This window comes from Pseudophryne corroboree, chromosome 3 (assembly GCF_028390025.1).
Source record: "Pseudophryne corroboree isolate aPseCor3 chromosome 3, aPseCor3.hap2, whole genome shotgun sequence".
Lineage (NCBI taxonomy): Eukaryota > Metazoa > Chordata > Amphibia > Anura > Myobatrachidae > Pseudophryne > Pseudophryne corroboree.
This window is the reverse complement of record NC_086446.1, coordinates 645448286-645471634: the sequence shown is the minus strand read 5'-3', so window position 1 is coordinate 645471634 and position 23349 is coordinate 645448286. Positions and strand designations below refer to the sequence as shown.

The 23349-nt window shown below is 47.7% G+C and overlaps 1 protein-coding gene across 8 annotated transcripts in view; it reads left to right on the top strand.

Annotated features, from left to right (window-relative positions):
* Nucleotides 1-23349, top strand: part of FAM13C (family with sequence similarity 13 member C) — a 914350-nt gene that overhangs the window by 775569 nt on the left and 115432 nt on the right. For all 8 annotated transcript variants that reach the window (XM_063961752.1, XM_063961754.1, XM_063961756.1 and 5 more), the window contains one exon: nt 2688-2751. In XM_063961752.1, the coding sequence (XP_063817822.1) occupies nt 2688-2751 (64 nt within the window). The remainder of the gene's footprint in view (nt 1-2687; nt 2752-23349) is intronic.

Here is a 23349-nt window from a genome sequence, read left to right as displayed (position 1 = left end):
AACAACAGCACTAGGGATGGCCATTGGTGTGTTCGCCATCGATGGCAAAACTGTTAGTGGCCATTGATGGTTACCAACTATGCTATGGGAAACCATCAATGGTCATCCCTGTTAGTTCAGTGAATGACTCTCGGGCCAATCACAGCCCGGGGGCGGGGCTTTGCAGGTGTCAGGGGCAGAGCTATGCTCCAAGTCCCGAATCTTGGAAAAAAAATTAAATTAATTACCCGTATATACTCGAGTATAAGTCGACCCGAATATAAGCCGAGGCACCTAATTTTACCACAAAAACCTGGGAAAACTTATTGACTCGAGTATAAGCCTAGGGTGGGAAATGCAGCTCTACCCGTACACAGACCTCATAGTGCCAGATATGTCCCACAGTGCCAGATATGCCCTACAGTGCCAGATATGCCCCACAGTGCCAGATGTGCCAGATATGCTTCACAGTGCCAGATATGCCACACAGTGCCAGATATGCCCCACAGTGCCAGATATGCCCCACAGTGCCAGATGTGCCAGATATGCCACACAGTGCCAGATGTGCCAGACATGCCCCACAGTGCCAGATATGCCCCACAGTGCCAGATATGCCCCACAGTGCCAGATGTGCCAGATATGCCCCACAGTGCCAGATATGCCCCAAAGTGCCAGATGTGCCCCACAGTGCCAGATGTGCCCCACAATGCCAGATATGCCCCACAGTGCCAAATGTGCCAGATATGCCCCACAGTGCCAGATATGCCACACAGTGCCAGATGTGCCAGATATGCCCCACAGTGCCAAATGTGCCAGATATGCCCCACAGTGCCAGATATGCCACACAGTGCCAGATGTGCCAGATATGCCCCACAGTGCCAGATGTGCCCCACAGTGCCAGATATGCCCCACTGTGCCAGATGTGCCAGATATGCCCCACAGTGCCAGATGTGCCCCACAGTGCCAGATATGCCCCACAGTGCCCGGTGTGCCAGATATGCCCCACAGTGCCAGGTGTGCCAGATATGCCCCACAGTGCCAGGTGAGCCAGATATGCCCCACAGTGCCATGTGTGCCAGATATGCCCCACAGTGCCAGATATGCCCCACAGTGCTAGATACTTACCCTCCGTCGCTCCCGCGCTGTCGTCTGAAGGAGGGACACGGAGAGCGCAGCGCGTGGCTTTCCTGTGTCCCTCTTGCGTCTCCGGCGGCAGCGGCGTGTGTTAAAAGAAGTGCCGGTTCGTTCACTTCCTTTACCACACAGACGCCGCTGCCGCCGGAGATGCAGGAGGGACACAGGAGAGCCGCACGCTGCGCTCTCCGTGTCCCTCCTTCAGACGACAGCGCGGGAGCGACGGAGGGTAAGTATCTAGCACTGTGGGGCATATCTGGCACATCTGGCACTGTGGGGCATATCTGGCACACATGGCACTGTGGGGCATATAACGCTGACTCGAGTATAAGCCGAGGTGGCTTTTTCAGCACAAAAAAAAGTGCTGAAAAAGTCGGCTTATACTCGAGTATATACAGTAATTTATGCTGTGCCATCGATGAAGGGAAACCAACTGGTTCTCTCCCAGCGATGGCCAAACCATTCGACATTGGCAATAAACCATCGATGATTAGGAATCATCGGTGGTCAGTGGCCATCCCTAAAATGCAGACAACTAGCCTTTATGGGGGTCATTCCAACCCGATCGCTCGCTGCAGTTTACATGGCGGCACGGCGGTGTTTGGCCGCCGTTATGGGGGTGCGGTCTGGCCAACGCAGACGTGGCCGGACCATGAGGGGGGCAGCCCGCAGCGGCTGCGTGACGTCACACGCAGCCGCTGTGGCCCCGGGGAGCGACGAGTAGCTCCCGGCCAGCACGCTAAAGCTGCGCTGGCTGGGAGCTACTCTTAAAGTGCAAAAGCATCGCCTCTGTGCGATGCTTTTGCATTTCTGCGGAGGGGGGGGGCACTGACATGCGGGGCGGGATAGCCCTGTGCTGGGCGTCCCCCGCGCATGTCTATTGTCATGATCATAGCTGCTCAGAATGACCCCCTATGTTCAGTAAGTAAAGAGTGTAAGAGGAGGTCTGCCCTCCCCAAATTACTGACCTTTCATTTCCAAATACAAATGTCTACAAAGGGATAATAACACAAGATTTGCTTTGTCTGTACACACAGCACATAACAGCCTGTGCTGCTTTGGATGATGAGACCAAGGTGGAGATCTACTAAATTGCAGTTTAATAAGCCGTTTGCAAATAGCGACACATCAGATAACGGTTTGGACACTGAAAGCATCTGATGTGCAGCAGTTTGTAACCCCCTAAATCATATGCGGTATAGTACATTCACCTTTAGAGCACCTGAATAAGTTCATAGTGGTAATCAACCGAATGCTCGCTACCACTGATCCCTTCCTGTTACCCCTGGCCAATTGGGTAACAGGGTTAAAATTTTCAAATATAGTTCAACTTCTTGTGGCACTACAAGTATCAGCATGCACTGACCGTCGGTGAAATGGTCACAAATATATATGCCCCCTGTATTATTCAAATGAATATTTCCTATGTCAAAGGTGGATGGCTGTTTTCATTGTATATCTACAAAGCTACTCTGCCGAAATGTATATAAGTTTTAATGAACCGTCAACATTAAAGCATTTTACATAGACATTCAGAACATTGTGTATATTACCTATTTCTGTTTGTTTTATAGAAACAGTCCTATAATGTGGATTCAAACAAAAGATATTTCTGAGCAGTTACAGCATACAAGTGAGGTAAGGACAGATTATAAATGAATTTACATAACTTGTGTCTGTGGATATGTAAAGACTGTTGGGCTGATGCAATGTTGAACGTATGCTGGTTCAGGGGCGGGTCCGGGGTGGGGGGTGATTAGTGCGATCTCCCACCGTAACACTTCTTTCCCGTCCACTACTGTTGGCATATCATGCAGGGAGTGAGAGGAGACTGCTGCTGATCAGCACAGGGCAATTCCGCCCTGCATGTCAGGCCCTGCACCTCCCAATACGGGTGCGAAAGCATTGCACAGCGGCAATGCTTTCGCACCCGCCAAGTATCTAGCTGCGCTGACAGGCAGCTACCCTCCGCGTCCTGGGTCACAGCGGCTGCTTGTGCCATCACACAGCCGCCGTGTCCCCCCCCCCCTGCAACGGTCCAGACACGTCTGTGTCGTCCGGTGGTCCGGACCGTGTCCCACCAACGGCGTTCTAACGCCGTTGGCATGCCTCTTCCCGCCCCATGACCACCTCTGCCTGATTTCGCATCTCACTGGCTGCACATGCATGTAAATGGCATCAGAGTGAAATCGCTGTTGTAGCGACGATCGGCTCTAAATTAGGCCCTATGACCGCAGCCTTCCTCCCAAGACCTGCTGCGTGCTGGGCTGCAAAGTGTCCACTGAGGCTGCTGAAGTCTCCCCTCTCTCCCTGCTTGATGTGCCGCTGTGCCAGCCGTAATGGGCAGGTCAGAGGTGTTACTGGGGTGTGAGGGAGGCGTGTGTTCAAACGGAAATATAAATTGCAGTAAACATAAAGCTGTGCTGCATTTGTGGGCAACATGCACATGCAGCCAGTATTTACCCTGCATGCATACAAAATAAATATATTTGCAACCCCTTGAAATGCAGCGTGGTTGTCTAGGTGCACAGTTACTTGCTCCTGACTCTGATGCAGGCCAGTATTGTTAATGAGCTAGGAGTCCTATTCTGACCTGGACGCAGCTGATGCGTTCGCACGCATTGGCCGATTTCAGAGGGTCCGCACAAGTGCAGCGACTATAGTGCGTGTGCGCGACCCTTCACCATGCGATCACATCTCGGAATGATGGTGATTGACAGGCAGCTGGCGTCCGGGAATGGCGACGCAGCATTAAGGGGGAGGAGGACAAGAAACACAGATGTGTCATGGCCATTTTCGGGACTGGTCGATGACGTTGCCTGCGTTTCCTGTGATAAGAAACGTGGCAGCGTTTGCAGCAGTCAACCTCTATACAATGCAATCGCAATTGAATTGTGATTGCTGGGCGGCGCCAAACATTCTGGATGCCCTTGCCCTGTGCAGGGGGCGGCCCCCAGCATGTGAGCAGTATGGTCGCAAATGTTGCTGCGATAGCAAAATCTGCGACCACCTATGAATAACCCGCAATGCTCTCTGAGTGAGCCTGTGTAAATGTGAGAATGCGGTGTTGAATACATTCCTAACATCTGTGCTTGCCACTGGAGAGGCAGAACAAGTGCACAATGATAATGATGGCTTGCAGTAAATCAGAATCATACACTGCCCACGTAGAGGCATCTGGATCCAGAGATGCAGTTCTGTGTCTGTGTGAAAATGTCTGCCCATGTTACTTCCAGCTCTGCATTAGCCCATATATGTGTTGCTGTGCATCAGTTGTGGTACATATATATATATATATATATATATAAAACAAGCGTATAACCGGCACTCACACTTCATCTATCATCCCGCCGCGGTGCTCATTGGTAAAAGTCAGAATACAGTCCAAACATACGGCACTCTGCGGACTTATTCGACTGAATCAATAATTCCATTAGCCTTGCTTAGCTTAGCAACATTTCGGCTTTTTATTAGCCTTTTTCAAGCAGCATAATAACCAAACAGTGCTCACAATATTACTTAAATACCCTTACCTCTCCCTCATGTCCCGGGCTCCAAGCCGCGTCCGTGCACGTCACTGCCGGCTTCCTGGTGCAGCATACTTCTTCCTGCGCACACAGTACACCATGCGTTACCATGGCAACCCGCGAACACAACTGGTGACGTCAGCTGCCATGGTCCTTGCACGGCGCCCACACACACAGAAGGAGAGAGCCCCCGGGTCCAGCTACGTAACGGACTGATTTCATGCGGAGTAGGAGAATCCAGGCATCTGGGTAGAGGACGAACCAAACGAAAAAGTGCATGACAATACATTTAAAAAAATGAATGAAACATATACATTAAAACAGTTGAAATCCAACTCACATATACACAATACCAAAATGTAATAAGATTAATCATATCATGAGAGATCTTAAAGAGATGATGCAACATAGATATTGCAAAAGTAGTAGGTCATACCTCAAGTATACTATTTATATAAATACATTCAAATTCAGTTGATCGGTCAAATCTTTAGGTTTAACTGTATCTAACAAATAGATCCACTTGGCTTCACATTGTAGGAGCCTTTTCTGTCGATCACCATGCCTACCATCATCCGGAATATGGTCAATTACCATATGGCGCAAATTGGCCATACTATGTGTCGCTTCCCTAAAATGTCTCGCTATGGGTTGGTCAGATCCCTTCCCACCCAGCGAAGCTCTAATGGCTGATCTATGCAGGGCCATCCGCTCCCTACAGGTGCGGATGGTTTTCCCCACATAGCACAGTCCACAGGGACACTTAATGAGGTAAATTATGTACGAACTAGTACATGTGAGAGAGTGCCTAATCTCATACCTACGACCAGTGTGAGGATGAAAAAAATATTTGCCTGCTATCATATGGCTACAGGTGGTGCAACCCGTGCACTTATGACACCCATTAATGCGTCCGGTTACACCATCCTTAACTTTCATTTGCCTCGTAATATCAGTACGTAAAGTCCAATCTCTGGCCTATAGTACAAAATTATATTAAGAATCTTAAACATACTAGAATTAGACATTGCTACCAGAGGGGGAGGAACATCTGTGATTGGACTGTACATACTGATATTACGAGGCAAATGAAAGTTAAGGATGGTGTAACCGGACGCATTAATGGGTGTCATAAGTGCACGGGTTGCACCACCTGTAGCCATATGATAGCAGGCAAATATTTTTTTCATCCTCACACTGGTCGTAGGTATGAGATTAGGCACTCTCTCACATGTACTAGTTCGTACATAATTTACCTCATTAAGTGTCCCTGTGGACTGTGCTATGTGGGGAAAACCATCCGCACCTGTAGGGAGCGGATGGCCCTGCATAGATTAGCCATTAGAGCTTCGCTGGGTGGGAAGGGATCTGACCAACCCATAGCGAGACATTTTAGGGAAGCGAGACATGGTATGGCCAATTTGCGCCATATGGTAATTGACCATATTCCGGATGATGGTAGGCATGGTGATCGACAGAAAAGGCTCCTACAATGTGAAGCCAAGTGGATCTATTTGTTAGATACAGTTAAACCTAAAGGTTTGAACGATCAACTGAATTTGAATGTATTTATATAAATAGTATACTTGAGGTATGACCTACTACTTTTGCAATATCTATGTTGCATCATCTCTTTAAGATCTCTCATGATATGATTAATCTTATTACATTTTGGTATTGTGTATATGTGAGTTGGATTTCAACTGTTTTAATGTACAGTATACTGTATGTTTCATTCATTTTTTTAAATGTATTGTCATGCACTTTTTCGTTTGGTTCGTCCTCTACCCAGATGCCTGGATTCTCCTACTCCGCATCAAACCGTTACGTAGCTGGACCCGGGGGCTCTCTCCTTCTGTGTGTGTGGGCGCCGTGCAAGGACCATGGCAGCTGACGTCACCAGTTGTGTTCGCGGGTTGCCATGGTAACGCATGGTGTACTGTGTGCGGAGGAAGAAGTATGCTGCACCAGGAAGCCGGCAGTGACGTGCACGGACGCGGCTTGGAGCCCGGGACATGAGGGAGAGGTAAGGGTATTTAAGTAATATTGTGAGCACTGTTTGGTTATTATGCTGCTTGAAAAAGGCTAATAAAAAGCCGAAACGTTGCTAAGCTAAGCAAGGCTATTGGAATTATTGATTCGGTTGATTAAGTCCGCAGAGTGCCGTGTTTTTGGACTGTGTATGTGTATATATATATATATATATATATATATATAATTACGTATTGCTGTACCATCCAGTGGTGCAAGTAGGTTTGCTCTCTTGCAGGTACTCTAGAGTGCGTGGAGAATGGGCATGGTCACGTGTCATGGGGCGTGCCACATTTCCCATCACTCTGGATGCATGCTCAGCGCTCCTGGAACAGCTGGTCTTTCCCCAGTAAGGTGGTAGGCTACTAATTTCTTAGTGATGAGCCCTACCTGAACGTACCACCTTACGTGAACCACTGGAGCCATGTCTCCTCACATGCCAGCATATTGCCTTTTTTCCCGTATTGTAAGACCAAAGTACTGCTATCCTGCGTTATATAACATCCACGCAGCCCACGGTGCTCTCTCCCACTGTATGATGTGGGCAGTTGGTGCTGGTGGTGGTGGTGTTAGTGTCTTGGCTTCGTTGTACAAGTTGGTGAGTTCACCGTGAGGGTCTCAGGGAACAGCGGCAGTAACATACATTCCTCCTGCCCCATATCTCTGCCTATGCAGCAGCAGAACATGGGGACACGAGAGCGGAGTGGCGGCAGCTCGTCTGGACAGTTACTAAAAAAAAAAGAAAAAACCTGTGTTGAGCGCTGTTCATTAATGACATGATCCCAAGGAGATGGCGCTTATCCCAGTCCCTGACACTGCACTTACAAGTCTCACACTTACCATGCCATGGCTACATTTATTTTCCCATTGATATATCTGTTACTGGGGTAGAATGAGTGTGACTAGACTGTATTACTAGTGTATTGCTGAGGTGAATCTGTGTGTCAGTAATTATGTATAATGCATTGTACTGAGGCTTTCTGCTGCTCTGCGGGTAACGACATGTCACTGACACTCCTGCTGTGGCTTCCTGCTCTGTGATCACAGGCACTTTCATGTAGCACTAAGTCCATAGAAAACAAACATATAGGTCACCTAATGTAAGTGCTTTAATATCAACACTGGAACCATCTCCTGCATGGCTTTCAGCATCACTAACCACTGTGACCTAGCGGCTTCCTTCAGCTAATGCAGTGTTTTACTGGTTGTTTTATACAATGTGTTGTTTATTACTATGTAGTGGTAACACAAGAAACATAAATACTGCAGTATCAAAAATAAGCATGTCAAAGTAGCATTGGAAAATATATTCAGTACTTTGAAGGGGTAGACCACAATTTTCTCTGTCCATTCTCCAGTGACTTATAACCTGCTGTAAAACGTTATGAATAAGCACTTTACTGGATACCAAAAGTATCTTCATTTCCTAGCTTTTTGTATAATACAGATTGTATTTACAGGTGGCTTTTATTGTAAGAAATGACTTTACGAGAAATCCTGTGATAATGGGGGATACATTTTAACACTCTGGCTGTCTGTTTTAATGACCCCAAAACATAATAAAATAATTGTTCTAATAAAATAATTGCCCCAAGGGAAAGTGGGACTAGGATAATATCATTCTCAGGTGGTCCATAACTGTAATGGGCGGACCTGCGGAGGCATGACATATTTACATGAGAAAACTTACATTTATGAAAGCTTGGAGAGAGATAAAGTACCAGCCAACCAGCTTTTGTCATTTTTCAAACACAGCCTGCAACATGGCAGTTAGGAGCTGATTGGCTGGTACTTCCGTCCACTTTATCTCTCTCCAAGGCTTAGGGGTAGATGTACTAAGCAGTGAAAAAAGTAGATAATGAGTCAGTGGAGAAGTTGCCTATTGCAACCAATCAGCATTGAAGTAACATTTATAATTTGCATACTATAAAATTATACAGAGCAGCTGTTTGGTTGCCATTGGCAACTTCTCCACTGGCTCACTTCTCCACTCTTTTCACTGCTTAGTACATCTCCCCATTAGTACATAGGGGATATGGTCATTAGGTCGACCACACTTAGGTCGACAGTCATTAGGTCGACCACTATTGGTCGACATGCATTATGTCGACATGGAAAAAAGGCTGACGTGTTTTTCACATTTTTATTTTAATTTTGTTTTACTTTTTCATACTTTACAATCCACATGGACTACGTTTGGGAATAGTAACCTTGCCCAAAGCATGGCGAGTGAAGCGAGCCGTGCGAGGGGACACTGTGCACAAATTGGGGTTCCCCGTCACTTTACGAAGAAAACAACACCCAAAAAAGTAAAAAAAACCTCACGTCAACATTTTTCCATGTCGACCTTGTTCATGTCTGTGTCGACCTAGTTACTGTCGACCAATAGTGGTCGACCTAATGACTGTCGACCTAATGCATGTCGACCCAATGACCCATATCCAGTACATAGACCCCACAGTTACTAAAACTTTCTGAAAATTAGGTGGAGGTGTTGCTCATAGGGGATACGGTCATTAGGTCGACACCACTTAGGTCGACAGTCATTAGGTGGACCACTATTGGTCGACATACATTAGGTCGACAGGGTCATTAGGTAGACATGTACTAAATCGACAGTTCAAAAGGTTGACATGAATTTTTCACATTTCTTTTAAATTTTGGGACTTTTTCATACTTTGCGATCCACGTGGAGTACGATTGGTAATGGTAACCTGTGCAGAGTGCAGCGAGGCACCTTGCCCGAAGCATGGCAAGCGAAGCGAGCCATGCGAGGGGACACGGTGCACTAAGTGGAGTTCCCCGTCACTTTACAAAGAAAACAAAAAAAGTTTCAAAAAAACCCCTCATGTCGACCTTTTGACCTAGTACATGTCGACCTAATGACCCTGTCGACCTAATGAAGCTATTGACCTAATGCATGTTGACCAATAGTGGTCGACCTAATGAGTGTCGACCCAACGACCCATACCCGCTCATAAAAGCCAGGTTCTACGTTTTTAATTCATCTAGTACTTTTGAGAATATAACAGCCAGAATCCAGTTGGTTGCTTTTTTCGGCATCTCCACTTTAACTTTTTGAATGTTGGTATTATAGATGTGTCTTTATACATCTAGATTCAATACGTCATGCAGCGCATGATGCCTGGCGTGAGAGAGCCGACAGGTCCTGTGCAACTCTGCTAGAGTTGGGGGCCTTTTTGTGCCAGAAAAACGTCTTTAATTGCAGTGCGATGCGACTGTGCTGATTAATGTGATATGCGACACTTGTATATCTGTGCGACCGTGTCTGTATGCCGAGTATATATACAAAGCGCACCGAAACTTGGCATGTAAAAAAGCTGCAGTCACTGCATAGTAGCACTTCATATAGATTCAGAGAGTCAGTTGCATAATAGATATACCACTCTTGGGTGTGCGGTCACGCTCTGATATACGCACGCCTTGGTGTGCATTGTGAACGCACACCCAGGAGTGGTATATCTTATCTTATAAAATGGTCCCTGTTGTGACAAAATAGTTCTATGTGGAGGTACTGTAGGGTGACACAGATGTTTGCTGCTCAGGAAAGTCCTGTTCAATTTTTTTTAAATAATTCTTCATTGTACAAGTCATGTGTGATGAGGTCTGATGTGAAATCATTTGAGTTGTGTAGTGAATTTGAGATTTTGGGAAATGTCTCTGTCAGAAATATCAGTCATTGGGGGTAATTCAAACTTGATCGCTTGGCGATCAGGTCCAAACTGTGCATGCGTATGCACCGCAATGCGCAGGCACATTGCGCGGGTACAAAGCGGATCACCGCTCAGCGATGGGTTTATGCAACGGATACGTTCGCATGCTTGATCGCAAGGAGATTGACAGGAAGAAGGCGTTTGTGGGTGTCAACTGACCATTTTCAGGGAGTGTCTGGAAAAATGCAGGCGTGTCTGTGCGTTTGCAGGGACGGATCCGGACGTCCGTTACGGTCCCGGACAGGCTGAAGTGATCGCAGCGGCTGAGTAAGTCCTGGGCTACACTGACTGCACAAAATCTGTTAGTACAGCTCTGCTACACATGTGTTCGCACACTTGCACAGCTAAAATACACTCCTGTAGGCAGCGACTATCTGATGGCAGCAGTGCAAAAATCACTGCCCAGCGATCAGGTCTGCATTAGGCCCAGAGCGAGACAGGGATGTGCTGCTCTCCTGTGAGCAGTGTTTGTGTGAGAGCTGGTACTGTGTACACTTGTGGAGTGATACAGCTGTGGCTTTGTGATGAGGTTCAAATTACAGCTGGAAATAGATCAGGCCTGAGGTGTGCGGTCTTTGGGAAATAATGCACAATCATGTGATCTAATGTGTCCAATCATGTTGATGAAATCTTTCTCAATATATAACACACCATTTTATAAATACAGATATAGAAGTGTTGCAGATCAAATGAATTAGTACAGTCTCCTGGTGCATCCTAGTTGCATCGCATTACGCCTAAGATACATTTTCAGCAAAAAAAAAAATGCCCGCCACTAGCAGAGTCTCACAGGACCTGGCGCGTTGAGAGGGGCTGTTTGGTGCGACTGCAGCAGTGCTGTATGAGGACACATCTGTAACCTACTCTTTAGTGTCAGGACTGACGATAAAAGCTTCCATAAGTTCCAGAAGTCATTTTATACATCCCCCTCCAGAAACATGGTCAGTCATGGTCAAATTCATGTGCTGCTCAGTTATTTATTCACAATGTTATTACTGAGGCACATTCAAGGTTGTTTAGAGTGATGTTTATCGCAAAGAAATCCTTGTGGGCATTTCTTGGCCATTCCTATTTCTACTGTGTTTGTCTTTGTATGAATGTAATGCACAGCTGTGAGTTTGCATCTGTCCCAACTTCATCAAATTTTAATTAAACTCACTGGTAAAGAACTAAGGGGGAGATGTACTAGCAGTGAAAAGAGTGGAGACGTGAGCCAGTGGAGAAGTTGCCTGTGGCAACCAATCAGCTGCTCTGTATACTTTTATAGTATTGAAATTATAAATGTTACATCAATGCTGATTGGTTGCCGCCAGCAACTTCTCTACTGGCTCACTTCTCCGCTCTATTCACTACTTAGTGCATCTCCCCAATCATTGCGGGATATTCAATTGTTTGAAAAGTCGGTTGGGTGTTTGTTTCTTCCTGTCTATTAGATAGCAAAAAAACAGACACCCTACCGACTTTTCAAATCATTAAATACCACCCATAGTGTTGTTGGGGTTCACTATGGTATGCCGGCGGTCGGGCTCCCGGCGACCAGCATACCGGCGCCGGTCGCATCCCGGCGACCAGCATACTCGCTGCGCTCGCCACGCTACGCGCGCCACGCTATTTTATTCTCCCTCCAGGGGGGTCGTGGACCCCCACGAGGGAGAAAAAGTGTCGGTATGCCGGCTGTCGGGATCCCGGCGCTGGTATACTGTGCGCCGGGATCCCGTCAGTCGGCATACTGAAGGCCACCCGTGTTGTTGGTTGGGGCTCAGGCAAAAGCCATCAACATTGAAACATTGTTTAAAGCAGGGGTTCTCGTCCCTAATCCTGAGAGAAAGAGTGTGGCATTTGGGGGGGGGGGGGGGGGGGTCTAGTAACTAGGAGGGTGAGAATGGCAGGTGGGGTCAATGAGTGTGTTATTTTGTTTATCTAGTAGCAGACAGGGGGTATGTGGCAAATGTGATGATTGGTAGCAAAAAGGACAAGGGTGGCAAGTGGGGTGTCTATCCGTTGGGAGGATGATTGGGAGTTTCTAGCAGCAGGGAGGGTGAGGGAGGTACAGTATGTAGGATGTCTGACAGCATGGCATGCGATCATGGCAGGTGGGATGTCTGGCAGCAGCGCAGGCGATCGTGGCAGGTGGGATGTCTGGCAAGAGGGCAGGTGAGCGTAGCAGGTGGAATGTCTGGCAGCAGGGTAGGCGAGCGCTGCAGGTGGGATGTTTGGCAACAGGGCAGACAGGCGTGGCAGGTGGGATGTCTGGCAGCAGGGCAAGCGAGCATTGCAGGTGGAATGTCTGGCAGCAGGGCAGGCGAGCGTGGCAGGTGGGATGTCTGGCAGTAGGGCAGACGAGTGTGTGCAGGTAGGATGTCTGGCAGCTGGCAGACGAGTGTGGCAGGTGGGATGTCTAGCAACAGGGCATGTGAGCTGTCTGGCAGCAGGACAGGCGAGCATGGCAGGTGGGATGTCGGGCAGCAGGGCAGGCGAGCATGGCAGGTGGGATGTCGGGCAGCAGGGCAGGCGAGCATGGCAGGTGGGATGTCTGGCAGCAGGACAGGCAAGCATGGCAGGTGGGCTGTCTGGCAGCAGGGCAGGAGAGCATGGCAGGTGGGATGTCTGGCAGCAGGGCAAGCGAGTGTGGCAGGTGGGATGCCTGGCAACAGGGCAGGTGGGCTGTCTGGCAGCAGGACAGGCGAGCGTGGCAGGTGGGATGTCTGGCAGCATGGTAGGTGGGATGTCTGGCAGCAGGGCAGGAGAGCATGGCAGGTGGGATGTCTGGCAACAGGACAGGGGAGCATTTCAGGTGGAATGTCTGGCAGCTTGGCAGACAGGCATGGCAGGTGGGATGTCTGGCAGCTTGGCAGACAGGTGTGGCAGGTGGGATGTTTGGCAGTAGGGCAGGCAAGCGTTGCAGGTGGGATGTCTGGCAGCAGGGCAGGCGAGCGTGACAGGTGGGATGTCTGGCAGCAGGGCAGGCGAGCATAGCAGGTGAGATGTCTGGCAGCAGGGAAGGCGAGCGTGGCAGGTAGGGTGTCTGGCAGCTTGGCAGGCGAGCGTGGCAGGTGGGATGTCTGGCAGCTTGGCAGACAGGCGTGGCAGGTGGGATGTTTGGCAGCAGGGCGAGCGTTGCAGGTGGGATATCCGGCAGCAGGGCAGGCGAGCATAGCAGGTGAGATGTCTGGCAGCAGGGCAGGTGAGCGTGGCAGGTAGGATGTCTGGCAGCTTGGCAGGCGAGCGTGGCAGGTGGGATGTCTGGCAGCTTGGCAGACAGGCGTGGCAGGTGGGATGTTTGGCAGCAGGGCGAGCGTTGCAGGTGGGATGTCTGGAAGCAGGGTAGGTGAGCGTTGCAGGTGGAATGTCTGGCAGCAGGGCAGGCGAGCGTGGCAGGTGAGCGTGTCAGGTGGAATGTCTGGCAGCAGGGCAGGCGAGCGTGGCAGGTGGGATGTTTGGTAGCAGGGCAGGCGAGCATTGCAGATGGGATGTCTGGCAGCAGGGCAAGCGAGCATTGCAGGTGGGATGTTTGGCAGCAGGGCAGGCGAGCGTGGCAGGTGGGATGTCTGGCAGCTTGGCAGGTGGGCTGTCTGGCAGCAGGACAGTTGAGTGTGGCAGGTGGGATGTCTGGCAGCAGGGCAGGTGAGCATGGTAGGTGGGATGTCTGGCAGCAGGGCAGAAGAGCGTTTCAGGTGTGATGTATGGCAGGTGGGATGTCTGGCAACAGGACAGAGGAGTGTTTCAGGTGGGATGTCTGGCAGCAGGGCAGGCAAGCGTGGCAGGTGGGATGTCTGGCAGCAGGGTAGGCTAGCGTTGCAGGTGGGATGTCTGGCAGCGGGGCAGGCAAGCGTTGCTGGTGGGATGTCTGGCAGCGGGGCAGGCGAGCGTGACAGGTGGGATGTCTGGCAGCAGTGTAGGCGAGCGTGGCAGGTGGGATGTCTGGCAGCTTTGCAGACAGGCATGGCAGGTGGGATGTTTGGCAGCAGGACAGGTGAGCGTTGCAGGTGGGATGTCTGGCAGCAAGGCACGCGAGCGTTGCAGGTGGGATGTCTGGCAGCAGGGTAGGCGAGCGCTGCAGGTGGGATGTCTGGCAGCAGGGTAGGCGAGCGCTGCAGGTGGGATGTCTGGCAGCAGGGTAGGCTAGCGTTGCAGGTGGGATGTCTGGCAACAGGGTAGGCGAGTGTTGCAGGTGGGATGTCTGGCAGCAGGGTAGGCGAGTGTTGCAATTGGGATGTCTGGCAGCAGGGTAGGCGAGTGTTGCAGGTGGGATGCCTGGCAGCAGGGCAGGTGAGCGTTGCAGGTGGGATGTTTGGCAGCAGGGCAGGCGAGCGTTGCAGGTGGGATGTCTGGCAGCAGGGTAGGCGAGCGTTGCAGGTGGGATGTCTGGCAGCAGGGTAGGCGAGTGTTGCAGGTGGGATGTCTGGTAGAAGGGCAGGCGAGCGTTGCAGGTGGGATGTTTGTCAGCAGGGCAGGCGAGCGTTGCAGGTGGGATGTTTGGCAGCAGGGCAGGCGAGCGTTGCAGGTGGGATGTCTGGCAGCAGGGTAGGCGAGCGTTGCAGGTGGAATGTCTGGCAGCTTGGCAGACAGTCGTGGCAGGTGGGATGTTTGGCAGCAGGGCAGGCAAGCATGGCAGGTGGGATGTTCGGTAGCAGGGCAGGCCAGCATTGCAGGTGGGATGTCTGGCAGCAGGGTAGGCGAGCGCTGCCAGACATCCCAAAAGAAGTAAGGGACCTCCTTATTTTTAAAACCAGCATTGGGCTCCACTAGCCAGGGAGGTGATGCCGCAGCCGGAGGACACTTCTCTATAGGTCCGTTCAGCTGCAGCATCACTCACCCCAACTAGTCACCCCTGGCTGATGTTCACTGGGGGAGTAGGGACCCCTAAAAAAAAAATCCAGCCCTAACCAATATGATGCCCTAGGCAAGATTTTGGCTGGTGCCCCCCTAGCACCACCACTAGTTCTGCCTCTGACCCTGCATCCCTTTCCCAGCTCCATCACCCCTCACCCATAGCAGTCCTCATTTTGGTGTTCCTACCTCCTATATTTTAAACAGGAACAGTGCGCACATTCGGCACACAGCACAAAAAGGAATGTGTTTTTGCTGGCAAGGGGTATGGCCACACAATAGTACCCCCAATTCAAATTACGCCACACAGTAGTGCAACTTTATTCACATTTTATCATGCGATAGTGGCCCTAATTCACATTCCATTACACAGTAGTACCACATTACCTAATAAACATCACTCCTCACAGTAGTGCCCCTTATTCACATTACATCACACTGAATTACTCCTTATTCACATTACATCACACCATATTGCTCTTTATTCACATTAGACCACACAGTAGTGCCCTTTCTATATGTTACGCCACAAAGTAGCACACCTTATACACATAATGCCACACATTAGTAATGCCTTTATACACATAATACCACACAGTAATGCCCCTTACACATATGACACAGTATTAATGTCCTTATAAACATAATGCAGCTTACACATTATGCCGCACATTATTAATGCCCTTATACACATAATGACACGCATAATGCCCCTTACATATATGCCAAACACTAATGCACAACCAACCCACTCACACACAGAACTCAAACGGCCACTAGCACTGTGACCTCTGCCTCTGCATGGATACAGATGTGGTTATTGCGCTTGGTATACTGATAAACAATAATAAAATAGAAGTCAAAAGATCTGTTCTTGCTTTCACTCAATAATCATTCAAGAGACCTGCTTTTGAAATATATAACACTGAGATTTTACTTCATTCTGTTAAAAGTAATACATGTGTGTATATCAGAAAATAGCAACAAATAATTGTTCATCTGATACAATTTTAAGCATAACATATACAGTTTTTAAAATGTAGTAAAATACACATAACATACAGCATAAATAAATACTAATGTACACAAAGTGATGAGCTCAGTTAAGAACAGCTGAAGAGCACCAGTGTCTCAGAAACAAACTGATTGGGCAGTTTATATCACAAAGTTTATGGATAGTGATACTGTAATATAACGGGTGTGGTATTGAAGGTCGACCACACTTAGGTCGACATGGATTCTAGGTTGACAGGGTCTCTAGCTCGACAGTTGGGCAAAACCATGTACACTGCAGGTGGGGCAGATATAACATTTGCAGAGAGAGTTAGATTTGGGTTGGTTATTTTGTTTCTTTGCAGGGTAAATACTGGCTGCTTTATTTTTACACTGCAATTTAGATTTCAGTTTGAACTCACCCCACCCAAATCTAACTCTCTCTGCATGTTATATTTGCCCCCCCCCCCCCCCCCCACTCCCCCGCTGTGCACATGGTTTTGTCCATTACAGTAAAAGTTTGCTGCTGCGATCAGGTCTGGATTAGGCCCTTTGGCCCTCATTCCGAGTTGATCGCTCACCAGCTATTTTTTGCAGAGCAGCGATCAGAAAGTCGCCACCTCTATGGGAGTGTATTTTCGCTTTGCAAATGTGCGAACGCTTGTGCAGCCGAGCGGGACGAAAAAGTTTTTTGCAGTTTCTGAGTAGCTTTGAACTTACTCAGCCCTTGCGATCACTTCAGCCTGTCCAATCCCGGAATTGACGTCAGACACCCGCCCTGCAAACGCTTGGACACGCCTGCGTTTTCCCTACCGCTCCCAGAAAACGGTCAGTTAACACCCATAAACGCCACTTCCTGTTAATCTCCTTGCGATTGGTTGTGCGAATGGTTTAGTCGCTAGAAGCCTTGCACAGCAACGATGCTGTTTGTACCCATATGACGCACGTGCGCATTGCGGTGCATACGCATGCGCAGTAGTAACCTATCGCTGTTCTGCGAAAAACTGCAGCGTGCGATCAACTCGGAATGACCCCCTTTGTGCGTACACACTAAGCAATTTTACAATGTTATATCTGCTCCCCCTCCCCCCCCCCCCCCTGCAGTGCACATGGGCCCTCATTCCGAGTCGTTCGCTCGTTCTTTTTTTTCGCATCGCAGTGAAAATCAGCTTAGAGCGCATGCGCAATGTTCGCACTGCGACTGCGCTAAGTAATTCTGCTATGAAGAAAGGATTTTTACTCACGGCTTTTTGTTCGCACCGGCGAACGTAGTGTGATTGACAGGAAATGGGTGTTACTGGGCGGAAACACAGCGTTTTATGGGCGTGTGGCTGAAAACGCTACCGTTTCCGGGAAAAACGCAGGAGTGGCCGGAGAAACGGGGGAGTGTCTGGGCGAACGCTGGGAGTGTTTGTGACGTCAAACCAGGAACGACAAGCACTGAACTGATCGCACAGGCAGAGTAAGTCTGGAGCTACTCTAAAACTGCTAAGTTTTTTTTGTTCGCAATATTGCGTAAACTTCGTTCGCACTTTTAAGATGCTAAGATACACTCCCAGTAGGCATAGACTAAGCGTGTGTAACTCTGCTAAATTCGCCTTGCGACCGATCAACTCGGAATGAGGGCCATGGTTTTGCCCAACTGCTAACAAATATGCTGCTGCGATCAGATCTGAATTAGGCCCTAAATCCCTTCAGATTTAGAGTATCCAGTTTAAAAATCCATGATGACTCGCCAAACATAAGTGTTCTATATTTCAAAAGCAGGTCTCTTGATTGATTACTGAGTGAAAGCAAGCACAGATCTTTTGACTTATATTTTATTATTGTTGATCAGTTTACCAAGCGCAGTAATCATCTGTGTTCATTTTGGTTAATTGTTGCTAAGGCTGTTGCAAAGCCTGGATTATTTGCATCTGGTATTAATCTGAGTATATACTTAATACTATTAATTTGCGCCGGGAGTTGGGTGGTTTTTCCACTTGAAATCTCTGGATATAGATGTGTCCTCATACATTTTGCCTCAATGCAGCAGGAGATGCCTGGCGTGAGTCAGCCGGCAGCTCTGCTAAAGCCGGACAGTTTTATTTTATGAAAACACGTTTTATTTGCATTGCTATGTGGCTAGGATGCACAAGCAGCTTTTGCTGATTAAAATGATATGTGGCATGCCTATATTCTGTGTGAGACTGTGGCTGTATCTACAAAATGCTGCACACAGAATATAGGCATGCCGCATATCATTTTAATCAGCAGAAGTAGGGGTCTTCCTTATTTTTAAAACCAGCATCGGGATCCACTAGCTAGGGAGGTAATGCGGCAGCCGGAGGACACTTTTCTGTAGGTCCCTGCAGCTGCAGCATCACTCACCCCAACTAGTCACCCCTGGCTGATGTTCACTGGGGGAGTAGGGACCCCTAAAAAAAAAGCCGTCCCTAACCAATATGATGCCCTAGGCAAGATTTTGGCTGGTGCCCCCTAGCACCGCCACTGGTTCAAAAACACACGTACACACTCACACATACTTACCTACCTACATCCCACGCCACCATTCACGTCCACTTGTCCTGTAGAATCCATTAGGGCACCTGTAAAAAAAACAAAAAAATACTCACCAACAATTTGGTGTAGATCGGTCCTCCTCAGTCCATGTAGGCATCCAGGGGTTAAAAAAAAAACCCCGGTCCACGTAACTAAAGGGAATCCATGTTTACACATGGACCCCCTTTCCGCAAATGGCGGAACCCCTCGTGACTTCTGTCAGTTGGGGACCCGCCAGCCAATCAGGGAGTGCCACGTCATAGCGTTCTCCTGATTGGCTGTTCGCGCCTGGCCTGTCATTCAGGCAGTGCACATAGGCTATAATGGAGGATCGTGATCCTCCATTATAGTCAATGGGGGGAACTTTGTGGTCTGAGGTAGACCGCAAGGTTAATTGAGGTTACTCAACCTTGTACCAGCATGTTGTGGAGGCTTGCTGGGACCTGTAGTTCTACAGCAAAAGACAATATTTATTTAAATCTATTTTTTAAACTTTTATGGCTAAGGAGTGACTAATTGTGGTGTGTGATGCTGCGGCCGCAGGGACCTATATAAAAGTGTCCCCCGATTGTGGCATTACCTCCCTGGCTAGTGGAGCCCGGTGTTGGTTTTAAAAATACGGGGCACCCCTACTCAATTTCCCCCCCGTATTTTTGCAACCAGCACCAGCTCAAAGAGCACAGGTCTGGTTATGCTTTTGAGGGGGGACCTGCACGTCTTTTTTTTTTTCTATCTTACTATTTCTTTACTTTTACAGTCAGAATCGTGCACGGATCTCACTGATCTTCATGCTTCTGGCTAAGTGCCCAAAATAATTAAAACATGTACTAAAAACCGCATGTTTTCTTTACAAAAAATTGCATGCAAATTCTGTTTTCACCCTAAATTCATACCCTATTACATTTGCGATTTTTTGCTAAAAATCGTACATTTCAAACGTGCGATTTGATGCGATTTTTAGTAAACCACAAAAATCGCTACCTATTACATCTGGCCCCATATGTCCTTAGAGGGCTCAGTTCAATGCACCTGCTGCACTAATGGTAGTTCTGCCTCTAGGGCCTACACACTTTAAGATTATCTATCCAGTCTTTCTGGTTGGAACAAAAATCTGATAATGTATGGGAGCAAATGTCAATTGACCATTTGCATTCAAACACTGGAAAACAGACAAAAATGGTCAGTCAGACAAAATGGTTAAATCAGTTTAATTTAACCAATTTCTCTGAACAAACGTTTTTGTTCATTTTCTGGATTTTGGGAGCAAATGGTTGATTGTCATTTGCTCCCAGACATTTCCACATTTTATTTCCAATCAGCCAGATTGGACAGATTATCTTATTGTATGTATCCATCTTAACTGTGTATGTGTTCCCAGGCCTGATGGATGGGCGCGGTTTCACCGCCACCACCCTCTTACCTGGCAGCTGCAGCTTTTGTGAGCCCAGCACATGCTGCCGTGTGCTGGGCTGCAGTGTGGCCAGGGATGCTGCTGCCACTGAACAGCAAAAGCAGTATGGTTGGGGGGTAGCGATCCCTTCTCGATTTGCTGCTGGCTGTGGGGCTCACTGTGACCCCTGCGGAGCTTAAAGTATTTAAAAAACAAAATGGGGGTGGCCACGTCCGCATGATTAGTCCACACCCTCCAAAAAGTACTTGTACCGGCCAGGCTCTCTACTGCCTATACGTGTCTATTCTTTCAGAATGTTTGGGAGACTCCTGAAATGAGAGTTCTATCAGATTCCATGGAGAGTAGACCAACCTCCCAGTAGGAGCATTATTAAGCCCAGCTGCTTACTGTTGAAAATCACATCATCAAGAAAAGCCGTGATGATGTAAATCACTTCATACAGTAATAGAGGAAGGGGAGGGAAAGGCAGAAAATCTCACAGTCCAGAAAGAGCTCATAGGGGCATTCCAAAGACTCTCTGCACATTATATCATGTGTCATCTGACTGTAGTTGCCAGGGTAGTCCATGACACAGCACAAAATTATAAATCCTTTAGCAGGCTGTAGAAGATAAATGAGAAAAATGGTAAATATCAACATTCAACCTCACAAAAATCAAACTTTTTTCATGAAGATTTCCATTTACAAAAATGTAACAACTCAAATGTTATAAAAGAATACAAATCTGCAAGTGTGAGGGCAAAATAAAATTACTTTTCCCTTTTTTCTAGTTGCTGATTGTGGATATAATATATTTTACATTTGCTGTTCTATCATCTGAACATCACTTAATAAACGATCTAGGAACAACAAATGAAAACAAATTACAGTAGCTCTTTCTTGCAGAATATTGATGTTCTAGAAATCAATAGAATATTCTGGTCTGTGATGCTACTAGGACAGTAGCAGGTTAAATTGACTTCAGGTTCTGTGTGGTGCTCAAACCATTTTGTTTGACCGTTAATTTACTAAAATGCAAATAATTGTAAATGCAAATAATTCTTTAATATCCATCCTGGATTACTTTTAAGCCTAGTAGTCCTAGTGATCAGAGCAAACAGCTCCCCCCCAGTTCATTGGCATATACACCAAAGTCGACATTGGGTCTGATTCAGATTTGGTCAATTTGGAACAAAGCAAAACATTAAAAGGGAGTTATCTACACCTTTGCAAAACCATGTTGCTTTGCAGGTGGGGAAGATATAAAATGTGCAGAGAGAATTAGATGTAGGAGAGGCGTGTCGTAGCTCAAATCTAAATTGCTGTGTAGAAATACTGTAAAGCTGTCCAGCATCAGTGGGCTACATGCAAAAGCAGCCAGTATTTACCATTCATGCAAAACAAATGTACAGTATTTGCACCCGTTGCACTGCAACCTGGTTTGTTCAGGTGCAGTTACTCTCTTGTTCTAGGGATACTTGTACCACTGAGTTTGGCATATAACACCATTGTTCTCAGGGCGTAGCCAGCTTTTGACATGGGGGGGAGCAAATATGGAAAAATAGGTTCTTCGGGCACATGTGTTTCACATACACTCCTTATAATGCCCATCATACCCCTCCTCATGCCCCTTACATGCCACCAGACCTTTCCACATGCCATCAGATCTCTATATATACTTTAGACACTCACACACATTTATACTTTCAGAACACACCAAGCAAGGCATTTGAACAAAAAAATCTCCTATACATTATACACACACTTAGCATGTGAGCGTTTGGTAATAGCGTGGTTTGTGTGCACCTTGTCATTCAGTTAAATAATCCTGTCTTTATATCACAGTTCTCATCATGCCATTCCTAGGACTCAAACTCACAACCACACACACTGCAGTCAGACACCTTCCACGCGGAGCTATTAGCTCCTGTGTAGGACGCCTGGTAATTTTAACTATATCAAACAACTGTACTGTAATTGTCAGTATAAAACTATTGCAGATAAGCAAGTAGGGAGTGCATAGTACTGGTGTAAGTTTGATGGTGCAACTGGTGGTGACGTATAACAGACGTTCCAATCTGCATCATAGCATGCATGGATGCTAAAAGTGGGCGTCTTACAGCTTACACAGTTAGGTGAATGTATGTGCACAAGGAAAGGCGTTTGTAGCCACATTGCATAAACTCACAGACGACCGTGAATACAGGTTGCTGCGTAAGCTTGTGCTTGCAAATCAGAATCAGACCGTATATGCACTGGAACCAAGATAGGCACCTCTGCAGACCCGCCTATGCCACTGTTCTAGGATATTATTAATTCTAATTAAAGAATAAATACTTTATTAAGAATATAAATGTATAATTTTAATCGAAGTACAGTATACCTATCATTCAGATATACTTGAAAATCAACATTAATAGTATACCCAAATTAAAACCCCATTTGCAGCATATAGGGCCTAATTTAGATCTGATTGCAGCAGCAAATTTGTTAGCAGTTGGGCAAAACTATGTGCACTGCAGGTGGGGCAGATATAACATGTGCAGAGAGAGTTAAGGGGGGTACACACGGAGAGATCCGTGCTTAAAATCTAAGCAATCTTGCTAGATTGCTTAGATTTTAAGCACGGATCTGCCGTGTGTATGCCCTCCAGCGATAGCGATGCGCGGCCCCGCGCATCGCTATCGCCGGTGCTAGATTGAGCCTGCATGCAGGCTCAATCTAGCGGGTCGCTCACTTCACCGTTGTGTGAAGTGAGCGGCCCCCCCGTCGGCTTTCCCCCTCGCTCAGCACATCGCGCTGTGCTGAGCGGGGTGAGAGATGTGTGCTGAGCGGTCTGTGTTAAGATCGCTCAGCACACATCTCTCCCGTGAGTACCCCCCTTTAGATTTGGGTGTGGTGTATTCAATCTGAAATCGAAATTGCAGTGTTATAATAAAGCAGCCAGTATTTACTTTGCACAGAAACAAAACAACCCACCCAAATCTAACTCTCTCTGCACATGTTATATCTGCCCCACCTGCAGTGCACATGGGTGGTCATTCCGAGTTGTTCGCTCGCTGCTATTTTTAGCAGAATTGCTAATAAGCTAAAATCCGGCAGTTCTGCGCATGCGTATGCACTGCAGGGCGCACGCGCTAAGCAATTTTACACAAAACTATGCTATTTTACTCACAGGTGAACTAAACTT